The 18,180-nt window shown below is 49.1% G+C and overlaps 1 protein-coding gene and 1 long non-coding RNA gene across 4 annotated transcripts in view; one reads left to right on the forward strand and one right to left on the reverse strand.

The window, feature by feature from the left end:
* The window catches only part of GALNT10 (polypeptide N-acetylgalactosaminyltransferase 10), a 239,078-nt gene that overhangs the window by 208,499 nt on the left and 12,399 nt on the right, over positions 1–18,180 (forward strand). The window contains exons 8-9 of one of the 3 annotated variants that reach the window (XM_073994637.1): positions 12,809–12,916; positions 13,343–13,637. In XM_073994637.1, the coding sequence (XP_073850738.1) occupies positions 12,809–12,916; positions 13,343–13,351 (117 nt within the window). In that variant the 3' untranslated portion in view covers positions 13,352–13,637. Of the gene's footprint in view, positions 1–11,900; positions 11,946–12,808; positions 12,917–13,342; positions 13,638–18,180 lie in introns of those variants that run through there. The other 2 variants (XM_005558350.4, XM_073994638.1) reach the window with 2 other exon arrangements.
* On the reverse strand, positions 15,381–18,023 carry LOC141407092 (uncharacterized). Its single transcript, XR_012414310.1, has 2 exons — positions 17,674–18,023; positions 15,381–17,363 (listed from the first exon to the last, which is right to left on the reverse strand). It is a non-coding gene; the product is annotated as an uncharacterized lncRNA (long non-coding RNA).

Genomic DNA, 18,180 nt, shown 5'->3' on the forward strand with positions numbered 1-18,180 from the left:
GCAGGTGTTCTCTTTCAGCCAGAACCGGGCATTTACGAAGGACCAAATTCCCTCTGATTCATCTCTGCTAAGAGATCCCTTTTCTTGGTGACAGAGAGAAGCCCGGTCTGAAAGGCATGAGCGTATTTTCAGAAATTAAGATAAATCAACATGTACCTTCGCGGCTGAGGGCTGATTCCAGACCGAACTGTCTATCCTGATGAGAAAACCCCCAAAAAGTGTTCCAACAGCTCTGAAATTTCTAGAAAAGTCATTAACTTTCCCTTTCCCTCCCTCCTTCTCTGTCTGTCTCTCAGCAGAGCAAAGTTCTCACATGGAAGTCAGAATCTTCCCAGTTCTAGTGGTTGGACAAGTCTTTAACTCCATAGCCTAGCCTCCAGCTAGCTTCATGAGCTGGCCCTGCTGCTCTTCCTTCCCCCTTTTCCTCTTAGCCCGTTGCATTAGTCTGGATTCTTGCTTACAGATAACCAAAACCCTGGTCAATCTGATTTAAGCAAAAACCAGAATTGATAGGCTCACACAACTGAAATTCCAGGATAGACCCTAAGGCCGGGCTGGATGCAGGGACTCACTCATCTCACTCGGGCTAGGTCTCTCTCAATGCCTAGGCCATATTTCATCTGAGCTGGCTTCCCTCTTAGGTGGGCTTTTTCTCATGGAGATCCTCAGCAGCCCGTGAAAAGAGAGTCTGCTTTTCCCATCATCTTGTACAAGTCCCCAGGTTGAGTCTCATTGACCTGCTGGCCCCATGCCCATCCCTGAACAATACTGCGATTGTTCACCTGCAGTCACATGCCCATCCTGGAGCCAGGAAGGTGGGGATGGGCTAGTTACCCAAAGGAAAGTCCAGGTGCTATGCCCAGAAGGGAGAATGGATGTGGAGCAGGGCAAACCATAGATGTCTACCTTACCTGGCCAGACAAGACTGCATGTAAGATCCAGGCTTATGGGCCAGCCCCTCTCTGCAGGCCCACACTGTCCACTCCTGAAATGCCTTTCCTTACTCTGGCCAACTCTCACTCCTCTCTCCAATCTCAGCTTATATAGAAGGCTCCCCATGCTGCCTGGGAACCAGCCCATGTTGCATTCCCATATCCGTGTGCTCCCTGGAGGCAGGCAGGAGGTTTTGTCCACCTCTGTATACCTAGTCTCTGGCCCACATCAGTGTTTGCAGTAACTGTTAGTGTGTTAGTGGCATCATTTCCAACTGATAAACCTCCTTGATACTACCCTTCCCAGACTTAGGAGGCCATCTTTGGACAATGGTGTATGGTGGGAAAGGTGCTCAGCAAGGAGGCTCTCCTTCCGTCCTAGGACCCTGGACCAGTTGTTTGACCTCCACTCCTCACATCCCAGATTGTGCTGATACGATTTTCCTTCATACCCCGCAAGATAGGATCAAATGAGATGCTGTGTGGAAAGCCCTCTGATACACACAGATATGAGGGGTTGTGTTGGGTTAGGGGTGGAGGCAGCAGGATGAGCAGAAAGGAAACTGCACAGTGTCCCCAGGAGGCCACAGTTAGGATATCTCCAACTATGAGATACAGGAGACAGAACGTATCCAACCAGGACAATGTGACCAAATTAAGTGAGAAAAATGTAGGCTTTGGGGCAATGTAAGTGGATCTATCTTTTGTGGATAGCAATTTGGCAAAATCCATTACATTTCAGAGCAAGCACATTCTTTGACCTGAAATTCCATGCCCAGGAGTTTATCCAAGACAGACAGCAGTGAGCAAAGATTTATTTGCTGAAGTGTCACTTACCATAGCAGAAGATTGAAAATGACCCAAATGCACATCCTTTGGGGATAAATAAGTTAGAGCATATCTAAACGAGAAAATATTACATAAAATAAATTGGAGGTCTCCACAAAAAAACATTTTTTTCAGACAGGATCTCACACTGTTGCCCAGGCTGGAGGGCAGTGATGTGATCAGAACTCACTGCAGCCTCAGCACCCCAGGGTTCAAGCAGTCATCCCACTTCAGCCTCCCAAGTAGCTGGGACTACAGGTCTACACCACCACTCCCAGCTAATTTTTTAATATTTTGTAATGATGGGGTCTCCATACGTTGCCCAGGCTGGTCTTGAACTTCTGGCCTCAAGCAGTCTTCCTGCCTCGGGCTCCCAAAATGCTGGCATTACAGGTATGGGCCACTGCACCCAGCCCATCTCACTTCTGAAAATGACTCACAGTGCCATGAAGCCTTTGTCCCTGTTGGCCATTGGGGGTGGGAGGGCTTCAGAGTATAGCCGTCTCTTTCTACCTAATGTGTGTCTATAACATTGAATGTGTTCATCATAAGTATGTATTACTTCTGTAACCAGGAAAAGTTATAAGAAGGGGCCAGGTGCAGTGCCTCATGCCTGTAATTCTCACACTTTGGGAGGTCAAGGCAGGAGTATTGCTTGAGCCCAAAAGTTCAAGACCAGCTTTAGGCAACACACTGAGACCTCATCTCTACAAAAAAAAAAAAATTATTTTAATTAGCTGGGCATGATGGTGTGCTGTGCTCCTATAGTCCCAGCTGCTTGGGAGGCTAAGGTGGGAGGATTGCTTGAGCCTGGGAGGTCAAGGCTGCCGTAAGCCATGTTCATGACACTACACTCCAGCCTAGGTGATAGAGTGAGAACTTGTCTCAAAAGAAAGGAAAAAAAAAAAAGAAGAAAATGTTGGGTTCTCAGCACTCCCAGCCCACCCTCCATCCATATACATTCCAGCACATTGTTTGGGCCATTTGCAAGCTCTGAGATGAGATTCTGCACAAGTCAGCAGTGCGAGACTCCCAGGGAAGGCCTGAGGTCAGGAGTAACTCTGCAGGGTCTGCTTCAGGAGGCAGAGGTGGGCCCCACTGTCCTTGGCAAAATGGAGACAGGTACGAGGGTTCCATCAGGCAGGCTTGCAGAGCAAGGGGGTGATAGAAAGCCATGTGAGGGGACGAGAGGGAGGACACCCTCCACTGCAGAAGTCAGGAAGATCTTTGAGCTCGTTCTGAGAGGAAAATCCATTCTCTCGGTAGAGGAATGAAGACTCACAGGAGACTGGGGCTGGCTTTGTGTGATACTGATATGGTTACTGAAAGGCTAGCCCAGTCCCAGGCTACATGGACAGACTTTAAAAAAAAAAAAAAAAAAACTCTGATTTTTTTTTTCCATAAAACTCAGTCGTATCAAGAAGACTAAGTGAAACAGGATGTGCGAAAAGAAGGCAGGACACACCCAGAAGCTGAGCAAGGGTAATATTGCGACCTGATGCCCAGAGCGGTTAGGTGACGGGGCAGGGTCCCTCCGCTGGAAGGTGGCAGTGCTAGGGCTAAATCCCAGATGCCCTGGCTCCAAGCCCAGTGCTCATCTCATTCCGCCTGGTGATAAGAGTAGAGAAAAGGTGTATCCAGTCTAGAGAGAGGCCCGTGTCCCAGGAAGGGCCCAGAGGTCAGGACCAGCCCTGAGAGGGGTTAAGTTGCCACACAGGAGGGAGAAATGATTGCCAAAGGCCAGCCCAAGCACCAGAAGGAGATCCAGGGCCACCACCGGGCACCTGTATGGCAATGCATTTCCCCATCCTTTTCCCTGCCCCTACCAGCACCCTCTGCCTCGGACAGCTGCAGCGCGGCTGCCAGGAACCTGATCCTCATTTCTTTCATTCCCTGTGTTATCCAAGGATGCTGGAAATATGGTCTGATACGTGCAGCATTTTTGTCCTGGGGCCACACGTGCCCAGCCTGTGCAAGAGCCGTCTGCTGGGAACAGGGAAGGCGTTCTGCTCATGGCTCTCAGCAAGCCATTTGAAATTCCATGAGTGTCCCTGCCTGGGAGCCTGCTTCTCCCACCACTCCTCCAAGGAGGCAGCTCAATGGTCCGAGAGTCGCCTGTGTGTGTGTTACTCCCTAATCAGCACACACCTACCTCATGGTGCCTTGGCTCTTTCTTCCCTAAAAATGGTAATAAAATAACTTCTTCAAAAGTTTGTTGTAAGAACTAAATGGGATGATACATATATTTGGCCTGGAGCTAACCAAACAGGAGGTACTCAGTAAGTGGCAGCTGTTCTGATCATAACCCTCAGGTAAGGAGGCAGAACAGCACACTATTACATACATGGCTTCATCATCAAACTGCCTGGGTTCTAGTGCAAATTCAATGAGCTAGGGGCTGTGTGACCTTGGGAAAGTGACTTAACCTCTCCTCTTTATATTATTTAGGGGATAGAATAATCTTTACTTCATAGTGCAGTTGTGAGCATGATATTAGCCAAAATATATTAAAAGCTTAACTCAGTGCCTGGAACATAATAAATGATCACTAAATGATAGCTGTTAATGTCAGCGTGGTTGTGGTTATTGTGATCGGGCTGTGGTTGCAGGAAGACAAGAGTGGAAAGAGGCTGGCAAGACAGGTCAAAAGGCCTTGGCTCCAGGCCCAGTTCTGGAACAAACTCTCTGTAAGACCTTGGACTCATCTGCCCTTTCTCCTGAACTTGTATTTCCTCATCTACAAAGGGGCACCAATAGTCCCAAATTCACAGGGCTGTTAAGAAATATACTGTGAACTGGCAGGCACAGTCACCTGAGAGGTTGTCACCATTCCAGTATGCGGTGGCTCTCAAAGTGTGATCCCTGGATGAGCAGCATTAGCATCACCTGGGAACTTACTAGAAATGCAGATTATTGGGCTCCCCCCAGGGTGCTGAGTCAGACGCTGCTGTGGAGCCCAGCCAGCTGTGTTTTAATATGCCCTCCAGGTGCCTCCGATGAGGCTCAAGGTTGAAAATGGCAGCTGTACTGAATGGGTGGGAGGTTGTGGAGAGAGGATGCTCAGGCGTGGGTGTGGAAGGACAGAGGAAATGGGCAGGTTGGTTGGCAGGTTGGCCAACAAGTTCCAACACCTTCACCTGGCTTTCAAGGCTCTATATCTTTGGTCCACCCTTGGCAGTTCGTTTCTGTACCATTTTTTCCAGCGTGGTTTTTAGAACAAAACTGACCAATGACCAGATCATGAATGAATGAATGAATTAGATAATTAATGTTTGTTTGGGGTTTCAACAGTCACAGAAAGAAAAATTCACAAGTCCCTGGGGCAGAAAAGTGAATGCATTGCAGCCAGTTGTCAGCAGCATCCACATAGGGAGTCCAGGGAGTGTGAAGAGGGTAGGAAGTGATAGATGGGAGCAGGTGGCAGAGGGCCTGATTGCAAGCCAAGGGTGACCCCTTTGTTCTGCAGACAATACAAGTGCTGTTAGGGATCTTTGAAGAAGACCATGATAGGGTCGGTCCAGACCCTAGGAAGGCACAGTCTCCGTGGAACTCAGATCTGCCTAGTTCTGGGGGACCCAACCCCAGGTTCCATTTTGGGTTCTGCCATTTATGCACTGAGGAGCTCTGGGTAAAGTGTTAAGTAAACCTCAGTTTCCTCATTTGTAAAGGGTGTGATCGTGCCTCCCTCACCAGGTTGCTGTGAGATTGCTGTATTTCCAAATCTGAGTCAAAACCTAATGTAAAGTAACCATCCCCCCTTGTTGGGGAAGTAACTAACTATAAACACTTAAGGATATTGTTGAAATAGTCATATGTTTAATTTATTAATTTAGATGCACATATGCTTAAAACTGTATCAGATAAAAATACTAGGCCGGGCACGGTAGCTCACACCTGTAATTCCAGCATTTGGGGAGGCCAAGGTGGGTGGATCACCTGAGGCCAGAAGCTCGAGACCAGCCTGGCCAACATGGGGAAAACCTGTCTCTACTAAAAATAAAAAAATTGGCTGGTCATGATGGCGGGCACCTGTAATCCCAGCTACTCGGGAGGCTGAGGCAGGAGAATCACTTGAACCTGGGAGGTGGAGGTTGCAGTGAACTGAGATTGTGCCATTGCACTCCAGCCTGGGTGACAGAGCAAGGCTCCATCTCAAAAAAAAAAAAAAAAAAAAATACAGCTTAAATTTAGAAGTAAATTTAAAACTAAAGTTGTTCTTTTCTATTGTTGTTGTTGTTGTTGTTGTTGTTTTAACAACTGCATCCATCAACATCCAAAAACCAGCATGACTGAGGTTGTCCTTTCATGGTGGTGATACTTCTTGAAACAATATCTTGTTGAAAACAAACTAATACATTCAAAGTAATGTGAGTTTCTTTTCAGCAGGGAATTGTGTAGCATTCGTGCGACGCCCTCCACCAGTAGCGACAGGCCACATGCCCACAGGACACCATATGGATAGCTCACGGTGTCCTCCAAGCTTCCACATTACCTCATTTTAGCCTCACCACAACCCTAAGGAGGTAGGCACAGTAATTTTTCCCATTTTGCAGAGGAGGAAACTGAGGCTTTCAGATTTATAACTTGCTTAACAGTCTGGGTGAGACCTCAGTTCTAATTCCAGAACCAAGCTCCTAACCGCTGCCCTATGTGCCTCCTAAGCACACAGTGAATGCTGAATGATTGGTGGCAATTATGATTATAGTCTTTCCCCCAAGTGCAACTGATCAGGGTTTGAACTTCATAGGGGTCCTCAGCTGAGATGCCAACAGCAAAAGCCGTGGCCAGCTGCCAGTCTTTTCCTTCTCTCTGGGCAGGTCAGGTGCCGTGCCATTCCTAGCTGGCTTCCAGGCAGCCATTTCCTCGACAGAGAGAGGCTCTGCCCCAGCCCCTGCTGCCCTCTCGGGTTGCCCTCCATGGGTGAGCCCTTCCGCTGTGCTCTCTTTCTGGTCCCATTGTGTTTTCCCAATGCACATCACCACTCGTTTCTTTCCCCCTCAGTTTAGGAGATAAGAGCGGGTAATTGTCTTTTATAGACACTGTAATGAAGCCTGTCATCACACAAAAGAAGTTTGCTAATAAAATAAATCAAAGCAGCAATGAAAATGAATGGGGAACAGGCTTTCACAATTAGATTTGTACTTGTCTAGAGGCATGGTGCTTCTAGAGAGAAGACTGCCACAGGGGCAGTGAAAGGGGCCTGGAAACAAGCTGGCAGGATATGTTTGGGAACTCCTGTGCTGGGAACTCCTGTGGTGGAGCGGCAAGGGACCCAGAGCAGACAGCTGCATCCCCCTACAGGGGTGGGAGTTGAAGGGACAGGGCAGGGAGAAAGCTGATAGCAACACAAGGAGAGGGATAGCAAAATATCATCTTGGTGGCCTGTATTTGTCCCCATCTCGAACAAGATGGGTTCCCGGTCAAAGATGATCCAGCTGCTGCCATCCCTGGAGCTCCCCTTCTCTTTGCCCCCAGCTGGACTCTGTTCCTGCCTCTTGGGTGAGAGGACGTTGCTCTTGGGTGGCCAGGCCCCAAATGGTATACAGTGACCTCTCCCCACCCCACCTGACCCCGTCAGAGTACATCTGGGCTGGGGGTGGAGATAGCAGGAAGTAGTGGGGGACAAAGGACGCTTTAGGAGCCAGCTGGAAGAGGAGCCCGTCTGGAGCCCCTGAACTAATCAAGACATGAAACCCAACCCCCACGACCTCATTGAGCAGTTCCAACTGAAAAGAGCACTTTTGCACAGAATCTGGGTTGCAGATGTCCCCATTCCTACCCCCCACCCCACAAATGAGAGAATATGGTAGCGAGATTAATAATAATTTCCTTCTCTTGGTCACTTGCAGGTTTTGCCACCAATTAGTTAAGAAAAAATACTTCTCTCTTTGCACTTCAGTCTCTCCATTTGGGAAATCAGGCCATAGGGTGAAAAAACGTGATGTTGTTGGGCAGAGGACAAGCGCTCTGTAATTTCAGGGTGGTGGTGTTTCTCGTACTTCTGCACGTAGGAATGACTAACAGTCATCCGGTTCTCTAAGAGTCAAGCACCAAGCTAACAGCTTTTCACATGCTGTCTTGTGCCATCTCAACAGCCTTCATCACCCCCACATCACAGATGAGGAGAGTGAGGCTCCTAGGTTCAGTGACCTGCAGGAAGTCACACAGTGGGCATTGGTGGTGTGACGATTGGTATGAGGGAAATCAGGCTGCAGAGTCTGCAGTGTCTGTCTCGGTCTTGGATGGTCACTGCCTCCGCGGTGAAGGAAGGGAGGAGCCTAAAGATACAAAGGACGAGTGACCTGGGCTATGAGCACCACAGGGCCTGGGATCTGTGGCCAGCACCTCACCCCAGCATGTCCTTGGAAGGAGAGTCCCCTCCTGTCTTGGGATCCTGTCTCTCCGTGGCAGAGTTGAGAGTTGTTCGTCACAAGAGGGAGGTGAGCAAGCCGGGAGCACGATGGCGATGCTCTCTCTGGCCTCCTACATCTGTCCCACTTCACCCCAGACAAACTCAGCCAGGATCCAGCCCTAAAGAGATGGCAATGGTGCTTTCTGCCCGAGAAACAAGGAAACCTCGGGCTCCCTGCTCATGACTTATATTATTGCTAGGATTACTGAAAGCAAAAAAGACAGTTCATCCCTGGAGCCGGTGACTGAAGAATGGATGACACAATGAGGTCGTCTTTCTCTCTAGTCAAGTCCCTATGCCCAAGATTTTGAATCAGTCTTGATTCACCTCCTCCTTCGTGACTGAGTGCCTCTTACGGGCAGAGCACTGTGCTAGGCACTGGGGGTCCAGTGGCAAATACAACAGATGAGACCCCTGCCAACACTGGCCCTGTGTCTGGCGGGGCCCAGAGGGGTTGGTAAGGACTCTTACGTTAAAAGTGACAGAAAGGCTGGGTGCAGTGGCTCATGCCTGTAATCCTAGCACTTTGGGAGGTCGAGGTCAGGGGATTGCTTGAGCCTAGGAGTTCAAGACCAGTGTGGGCAACATAGGGAGACCTCCATGTCTACAAAAAATAAAAATAGCCAGGTATGGTGGCACACACCTATGGTCCCAGCTACTTGGGAAGCTGAGGCAGGAGGGTCACTTAAGCCCATGAGGTCAAGGCTGCAGTAAGCAGTGATCATGATACTGTACTCTAGCCTGTGTGACAGAGGGAGACCCTGTCTCAAAAATAAATAAATATAAAAGTGAGAACATCATCTTAAACTAGCCATAGCCAAGAAAAGGCACGGCGGGGGTGGGGGGTGGGGGGCTGTCTTCAACAGGCCTGCTTCCAGGTGCTCAAACAGGTGTCTGTTTCCCTCTCTTGGGACTGCCCTGCTCGGCACTCGCTGCATTCATGGACAGGCCCTCCCTTTCTGTGTGGTGCAGAGGTGATCACTGGCAGCTGCAGTGCGTTGTCCCCATCGCTTTTCCCCCCAGAGAAAGTGTGTGGCCATCACATCAAGCACCAGCATACATGGCAACCATTAAATATACCCCATTACGCTGCCCTACACCAGCTTCAGAGCCCAGGAGGTTGGGTGCTCCGGCTGGCCATCCTGGGTCACAGGCCCCAGGTGGAGCAGTTGGGAGGACAGTCACCAATAGGGAGAAGGTGCACTGGACAGGCAAAAACAACAGATGCCTGTTGCAGGGAGATTAGACCAGGGACATAATCCTGTGAATAATTAATATTGCACTTGCTGGTAAAAGGCAATGAAACAAGGTGCTGTGTGTAGGTATAAAAGGATGAGAAGCCCCTAAGGAGGTGGCTCTTAAGGGGACCTGAAGGATGAGTAGGAGGTAGCCAGGCAGAGGGAAGAGTCTGTGAGAGGAGTCAATGGGTGTGGTGAGCGAGAAGTGAGTGGGATGAGGTGAGGGTGGAGGGCTGCACGGGGCCCTTGGTCAGGCCAGAGGACATTCTGAAGTGATGGGCGTGGCCCGTGCTGGGATACTCCCAAAGGACCCAAGAGTGAAGCAGCTTCATAGATGTCTGTCTTCCTGGGGGTAGTTCACATTCTGAGTCGGCCACCAGGCCATCCTGTGCTGGGCAGGGAAGCCACGGAGTAAACCCACTGACCAGACCCTCCAGACATCCCAGGAATCTGAGGGCATCCTAGATGCCTCAAGCCTCCTGTGACATATCAGGGTCACCCTGGTCCCTCAGGAACCTTCAGGCTGATGGCCAGCATGATTGGGGCCAAAGAAACCAGAGGTCACAGTAAAGAGAAGGATTTGGAAATGTCTCATCCACCTGCATAAAGTTAGGTGCCTCTGCCAAGCAGAGCTGGACACACAGCCTCATTAGCTAATGCGAGTTTAATATGAAGACAAGGAAGCTGGATGCTGACCTGGTCACCTGCCCAGGAGACGTCCAGAAATAGAGCAGGGTGAAGTGTCCCACCTGCTCAGGGCCACTGCACCACCTGAAAGACAGAGGGCAGCCCAGCGGTGACCTGGGCGATACACGCCAGACAAAAGCATCACTTCCACATCAATCACTTTGTATAAAGGAAGAGTTATTGTTATGGGATGCTGGCGCCTGATCAATATCTCCTGCTTTGAAAATAAACTTCTTGGCTTGGCCTTGACATTAATCTACCATCAGGAGCCCATTATCTCAAGACCAATGTTCTGTTCTATTGACTGGCTGGATTTTTTTTTCTCCCCCAAGATCAGAATATAATTGCATTTCTCCAGGCAGCACTTCCACTAATTGCAGCCCTGTGCATATCCCCTCTCAGGAGGGCCAGAGTACATCTGGGCTGAGGATGGAGATAGCAGGAAGTAGTGGGGGACAAAGGACCTTTTAGGAGCCAGGTGGAAGAGCAAGCCCTTCTAGAGTCCCTGAATCAATCAAGACGTGAAGCCCAATCCCCACGACCTCATCGAGCAGTTCCAACTGAAAAGAGCACTTTTGCACAGAATCTGGTTTGCAGATGTCCCCATTCCTGCCCCCCACCCCACAAACGAGAGCATATGGTAGCGAGATTAATGATAATGTCCTGAATCCAGCTGTGTCCCCCCATCGCCTCAGCACCCCTCGCCCAGGGTCAGGATGGCCTCATATCAGGATGACTACAAGAGCCTCCCAGGCCTTCTCTCCCCCGGGCCTGCCCCTTCAGGCTGTTCTCCAGCCCACAGGCAGAGTCATCTTTGTAAGATGTAAGTGGATTGTGTATCTCCCTCACTGAAGACCTTCTGTGGAGACTCCTTCATCTGCCCTGTGAGGCCCCTGTGGGAGCCCCTCTGGCCTCCCCTCCCGTCCCTCTTCCCCTTTCTCCCTCTGCTCCTGCCCTGGCTTTCTTTTTGACTATGCCAAGCCTGGCCCTGCCCTGGTGCCTTTGCACTTGCTCTTCTCTCACCTGTTCCCTTGCCTTTACTTTCACCTTCTCGGTTCCACCTCAAACATCCCCTCCAAAGTGAGGCTTTCCCTGACTGGGGAGCATAAAGTAGCATCTCTCATATTCCATACATCCTCACAACAAGTCTATGCAATGGCCCTGCTCTGCCATCGCCACCTGAAACCATCTCCCATGTTAGTTACCTATGCCAGGAAAAATTACCCCGAGAATCCATCTTAACACAATACACAGTTATGATGACCGTGCTTCCCTACGCCAGGGATTTGGGAGCGGCTGGTTTGATAGCTCCACCTTGGGTCTCGCATAGGGGAATAGTCAGGCCATGAGCCAGGGCCGCAGTCATCTGCAGGCTTGACTGTGACCACCACCTCTGCTTCTTGCTGGTTCACTGAACTGGCTGGCAAATTAGTGCTGTGGGCAGGAGGCCTCAGCTCTCACCCCATGGACCTCTCCATAGAATGGCTTGGGTGTCCTCAAACATGGCAGCTGGCTCCTCCAAAGCCAGCAGTCCCACAGAGAAAGGTGGAAGCCCTGGCATCTTTATGACCATCATTTCTGCAGTATCCTGTGGGTTACACAGGTCAGTCTTCATGTGACTCACTGGGAGGCATCTACACTGGGGCACAAATAGGAGGAGGCAGGGATTGTGAGGCTACTTCGGAGGCTGGGGTCTCAGCTGACTGATCACTGCTGTGCCCTGTGTATGCACCAGGTCTTGCGCTAAACCCTTTTACACGCAGTAGCTCATCTTCCAGTCCTGCCTCCTCTATTTCTTTACAGGAAACCGAGTCTCAGAGAAGTTAAATACCTTGATCAAAGTCGTAAAGTGGGTAAGTGACTGAGTCACGATTCAAACCCAGGCCTGCCAAGGAGAGTCTGTGTAGTCTGGGCCCCTCAGTGGGTATGAGTCAGTATTGGCTGTACATGTTCAGATTTCCAAGTTGCTGTCAGCCCAGTGGGCAAACTCAGGAGCTCTCTGTAATGTCAGATACTCCTCCCTGGGAGAGGGACTTAAAGAGAACCATCAGATCCCACACTGCGGCAAGACCCAGCTGCACAGCCTAGCGAGGCCGACTCAGAGAACGCAGGGCAGGGAGGCTGATGGAACTGCTCAGGGAGACCCAGCGAGAGGCTTATAGATCCAAGAGGAAAATAAATATGTGTCAGTAAATCTACGGAACCTGTGTGCCACCTTGACTACTTGTGCTGTGGCTGATGTCACTTTGTGACCACCAGGTCCTTCCCACTGATCCCCCAATGCCACCCTAGAATTCTCAACACAGCACTCCATAGCTCAGACTCTGAAGTCAGCTAAAACAGGGTTTGCATTTTGGCTCCACCACTTACTCTGTGACCTTAGACACATTTCTTAGCTTCTCTGAGCCTCCGTTTCAGCATCTGTAAAATCTTACTACCTACTTCATAGGTATTCTGATGAGACTTAAGTGTGGTTGTGCATGTGACCATCTTAGCATAGTGTGTGGCAATGGTAAGAACTCAGTGCTGTCAGCTGTTTTTACTGCTGTTATTATATTACTGTGTTTTCCCACGTCATTAGGTCTGTGATCTAGGCTTCAGTAGACAATCCAGGCTGATGCTTTTGCTGAGTGCATTAAGGGATGCTGGCCTGGAGGGATGGTGAACTGGAAGCAGAAACGTCATAATCTCTCTCCCTTCTTGCCATGCAGGTGTGGATGTGTGGGGGCCGCATGGAGGACATCCCCTGCTCCAGGGTGGGCCATATCTACAGGAAGTGTGTGCCCTACAAGGTCCCGGCCGGAGTCAGCCTGGCCCGGGTAAGGTGGTGGCTTTCCTGAGGGGGAGAAGGGGTTGGCCTAGGACCACCAGCTGCACTGAGTCACCCTGGGGCCCTAGACTGTGTTATGTGATCTCTGGGTTTGAGGATGTGCCCCCATTCTCCAGGTGAAATCCAATTTAAAAGAACTCCCTTAAATCCCTACTTAACCATTCATTGGCTGTGTGACCTGGGGAGGGTTGCTTAACTCCTCTGAACCTGTGTTTCCTCCTTTGTTTAAAGAGAGCTAATTATTTCCAACTCTCAGCATTGCCAGGAGAATTAAGGGGGTGATACTGTTTCCCCAAGTGTGACAGAGGGGATAATCTTAGGCGGCAAACACAGGAACTTTTTTTGTTGATGTGTTTTAAGTTCATATGGATTCTAAATGAATGTGTATTCATGTAGCTAACCTGTAATTTCACAGATACTATGAATTAGCATACAGCTAAAGTAGGTGCAAAGTTACATCAGAGGTGACGTGAAGAAACCTGTCAGATAAGTATTAATACAGGTGGTGTGGTGTGGTGTGTTTGGGAAAGCTTGCATATTAAGTTTCTGCAGGGGAAGTGGAGTTTATAAATGTCAGTGTCTTTCTCTTCTCCTCACCCCCTGTCCACTCTCACTGCCAAAACCTCTGCATGTCAAACTGTTTCACTGCCTTAAAATGGTTTGTATCAATCATTGCTTCAATTAAATTGGCCACTGACTGCACATGGAAATCTGTTAGCCAGAGTTTGTTTTTGTTTTTGATATTAAATGTATTGGGGAAAAAATAAATAAATCCAGGTGACCACAAAAGAAAAATGAAGAGGAGGGAGGGTCCCCAGAGGACAGAAAGAGCCTCGGGGAGGTTTGCGGGGAAGCTGGAAGGGACCCCCCACCCTCCGCACAGCTTTGCCTCCGCGGAGCCTGTGAGCCCCGCCCCCGCCAGGAGACCCCGGTGCTGGCCGGTGGGCATTAGACCGCACTGCCTCCTGTCCAGGGCGCTGCCTCCTCCTCCCTCGTCACTTGACAACCTTGACGTGTAGAATTGTGGCTCCCGGGTCCTAGAAGAGCGTTGTCCCGTGACTTACAAGGAAAGCCGAGAGGCTCAAAGGGGCCGCGCGTCTCCCCGAGCGCCATCCTTGGGTGGGAGCTGAGCTCCGGAAAGTGTCAGGGGCCGCGTGGAGGCAAAGGAGAGCCGGCAGTGCCCTCCAGTGGTAGCAGAGCCTAACGACGCCCTCAACAGCCATCCGCGCTGCCCACAGCCCCATCCGACGCCGGGGGTGGGTTCTAGGTTCAGCCCCTTGAAGCAGGAATCGCGTTCTTCCCTGAGGAAGGTGCCAGGCGGGAAAAGAGCGCACTCTCTCTCGGTACGCCCAAGACTGCGACTCTTCCGGCTACAAGGGACCATAGGGACACTCCAACTCCAGACCAGGAGCAACCCTAAAATATTATTTTCCTCTGCACAGCTGTTATTGATAAGGCTCACCTAAAAATAAAAATAGCCGGGCGCAGTGGTGTATGCCTGTAGTCCCAGGTACTCAGGAGGCTGAGGTGGGAAGACCGCTTGGGCCAGGGAGGTCGAGGCTGCAGTGAGCTGTGTGTGCCACTGCACTCCAGCCTGGGTGACAAAGCGAGACCATGTCTCAAAGAAAGTTCGCTGCTGTTGTTGCTGCTATTGTTTTTTTAAAAAAAGGCCCACCTGATGAAGAGACACTACCGCCTCCTGCTTGTTACAGAACGATTATTATAGATTAATTCAGTGGATAAGAGCTAACTGTAGTAACGCTTATAAAAATTCCCTTCGAGCCAGGCATGCAAAACATTTTACTTATCTCACTTAATTCTCACTTGTTTTTAACGGATGGGGAACATGAAACATGTGATGCTGGCGATGGAAACGTTAAGTAACTAGAGCCAGAATTCAAACCCGTGTAGGTCTGACAGGTACCTGGCACATAGCAATTGTTCCTTAAACAGTGACTGCTATTATTAGTTTTAGCATCAACATGAACAATAAAGACTGTTGTATTTAAAAGTCTTAGCTAAATTCTGTCTTTAGGCATTTTAACATATTTCTCTTTTAGCTGTCTGTACTGAAGCCACGTCCTGTGTTTGGCTTTAAACCACTTAACAAGCTGATTGGTGCCCCATGGCTTCTTCCCCAGGAACTCTGATCCATCTGGTCTGATTATGTGTAGGTTTACAGAACCACGGAGATGCCTGAATCAGGGGTGGCCTTTTAGTATGGTGACTAACAACCCTCAATTACTTGCAGACCACATTTAAAATATTTGTTCAGTGGGCCGGCATGGTGGCTTACGCCTGTAATCCCAGCAGTTTGGGAGGCCAAGGCGGGCGGATCACCTGAGGTCAGGAGTTCAAGACCACCCTGGTCAATATGGCAAAACCCCAGCTCTACTAAAAATACGAAAATTAGCCAGGCATGGTGGTGTGCGCCTGTAATCCCAGCTACTGGGGAGGCTGAGGCAGGAGAATGGCTTGAACTCGGGAGGTGGAAGTTGCAGTGAGCCGAGACCGCACCACTGCACTCCAGCCTGAGTGACAGAGCAAGACTCTGTCTTGGGGAAAAAAAAAAAAAGGTGCTCAATGTTTTAATAGCCACATCCTAAGCCTTCTAGAGCATTGTCCCCTAGATGATCATTTTGATAGATTTGAGAGTTGTCCTAATAGCTCTGAGAGAGCCAGATAGAGAAACTGAGATTGTACGACTCCGGAAGGACAAAGAGCCGGACAGCCTTGTGGTAGAAGCAGTTCAGGAAGGATGAGCAGTCCACCAGCTTGCCTGCCTCAGGGACAAGTAGCCAGTCTTACATTGTTTACTAAACTTGCTGAAATCTTTCTTATCTTTACCTCTGGAAAAAGGATCTTAGGGAAGGCAGTAACAGAAACTACTCAAACTTGGTGAAACAAAAATGGAGACTTACTCCAACGATCCAGGCAAATCTCTATAATCCAAGCACAAGAAGTACAGTTGGGCCTCAGACGGACTGGGACTCGGAAGCAGGAAGGTGTTGAGAGTAGGGGTATGAGGAGCCCGAAGCCCACTAAAATCCCAAGGTCCTTTTGCTGTCTCTAACAAGGGGAGATGTGAGAGAAATAAGTGTAAAGTCATTTCCTTTGGCGCAAACAGTGAACTGTAGCAAAAAAAAGTTCAAAATCTGGGAGAAAGAGCTTTTCAAGCTATGTTTGGAAGATACAATTATGCAATATAAATTAAAATGGTAATTATAATAAGAATTAAAATATGATGTTATTCAATCCTTTAAGAATAACACTGGTAAATTTCAGTATCATTCTTAACCAGTCTGGCCATGGTCAGAGTGGCCGGACGTGCTTTCAGTTGGAGTGAAACTACAGCAGTTCCTCATTACCCCTGGGACTCAGACAGTGAGCTAAAAGAGCCTGGTGGGCATACTGGAAAAAGCAGAGGAAATATTGTGTTTTAGAGTGTTCATGTATACAATCTCTGTTAGGCCTTCAACTTCCTCTAGCACAGTTTTAAATTAAACACAGCCTTTTCTGTGCAGGGGCCTGGTGGGAATAAACAGTTCCTGAGCTGTTTTCTAACCCACTGTGGACTCTTCAGCACTCAGGAAGAACTAGGTAGCAACAAGGAAATTCAGCTGTTTCCTGGCCCCCAACTCAGAGCCAGCAAAATGGCGGAGCTGGTGAATTTTGTCTCCAGTGCAGGGGCCTCCCTCATGTTGGCTTCCTTCTCCATTACTCAAGAGTCAGCAACCTGTTTTTGTATGGCCTGTGAGCTAAGAATGGTTTTTACATTTTTAAATCATTAGAGGGAACGGGAATCGAAAGAAGAAGAATATTTTGTGATACATGAAAATCAAATTTCAGTATCCATAAGTTTTATTGGAACCCAGCCACACCATTTATATGGTGTCTATGGCTGCTTTATAGCTACATCAGAGGTGAGACCATATGGTCTGCACAGCCTAAGTATTTACTATTCGGCTTTTTATAGAAGACATTTAAACATTTGGGATCCCTGCCTGACCTGCTCCTAGAGCAGTCCTTCACACTGAGGTGCAAATGACTGATAACAGCTTCAAGTGCTAACTCCCCTTTACCTTTCAGAGGAAATTTTACATTGCAATAGGGAAAAAACTGAAAGCTGAAGAGTTAAAATTGGGAGGGGGGACAATAGCCAGGGGTTGACTAAAGATGTTTTGGAGCAGAGAATTTCCCCTGAACCCTGAAGTTTTGCTCTCAGATGTATCACATATCAGAAATTCTCACTGGGTGGGGTCTACACTGCAGATGGAATCAGGAATTTTCATCACATACATAAGAATTCCCTCTTCCTCTGTCCCCAAGTCTACTCACAAACAGTTTCCTCACCTGCTGCCTCTGCTTGCCAATTATGTGGCTGTCATTTTTTAAAACTGATTCTCTTTATGCTTCATGATGAAAGTAGCAGCAACCTCGGCCGGGTGCGGTGGCTCAAGCCTGTAATCCCAGCACTTTGGGAGGCCGAGGAGGGCGGATCACAAGGTCAGGAGATCGAGACCACAGTGAAACCCCATCTCTACTAAAAATACAAAAAATTAGCCGGGCGCGGTGGCGGGCGCCTGTAGTCCCAGCTACTCAGGAGGCTGAGGCAGGAGAATGGCGGGAACCCGGGAGGCGGAGCTTGCAGTGAGCCGAGATCGCGCCACTGCACTCCAGCCTGGGCAACAGCGTGAGACTCCGTCTCAAAAAAAAAAAAAAAAAAAAAAAGAAAGTAGCAGCAACCTTTGCACCTCAAAGGATTATTAGAAATTCCCACTTCTAAACCTTTTGGTTTCAAATTATCATTTGCCTTTATCACATAACTTGGTCAAAACTCTTAGTCAAAAATGACAAAAAGCCAAATCAACCTGGCTTAGCGAAGAGAGAATATACAGGCTCCTGTAACTGGAAAGTCTGAGGTAGCTCTAGCTTCAGACATGGCTGGATTCTGGTGTTAAAAGGCGGAATGCATTCCTGGATCCAGCCCTCCGCTCTGCTTCATTCTGGGTTGATTTCATCCTTGGACAGGCTCTCCTTGTGTGGAGGCCATATGGCCCAAGAGCTCTGCCTGTCATCCTGTCTTACCCAGCAATCCAAGCAGAAACAGAGCGATTATTCCAATGGTTCCTGCAAAAATCCCAAGGCTGATGCCTGTTGATTGTGATTGGTGGGGCTCAGGGAATGGGTCTGCTGTTTGACCAGCCCCTGCACCAGGGGCACCTGTATTCACATTAGCCAGGCTGGGTCCAT

This window comes from Macaca fascicularis, chromosome 6 (assembly GCF_037993035.2).
Source record: "Macaca fascicularis isolate 582-1 chromosome 6, T2T-MFA8v1.1".
NCBI lineage: Eukaryota > Metazoa > Chordata > Mammalia > Primates > Cercopithecidae > Macaca > Macaca fascicularis.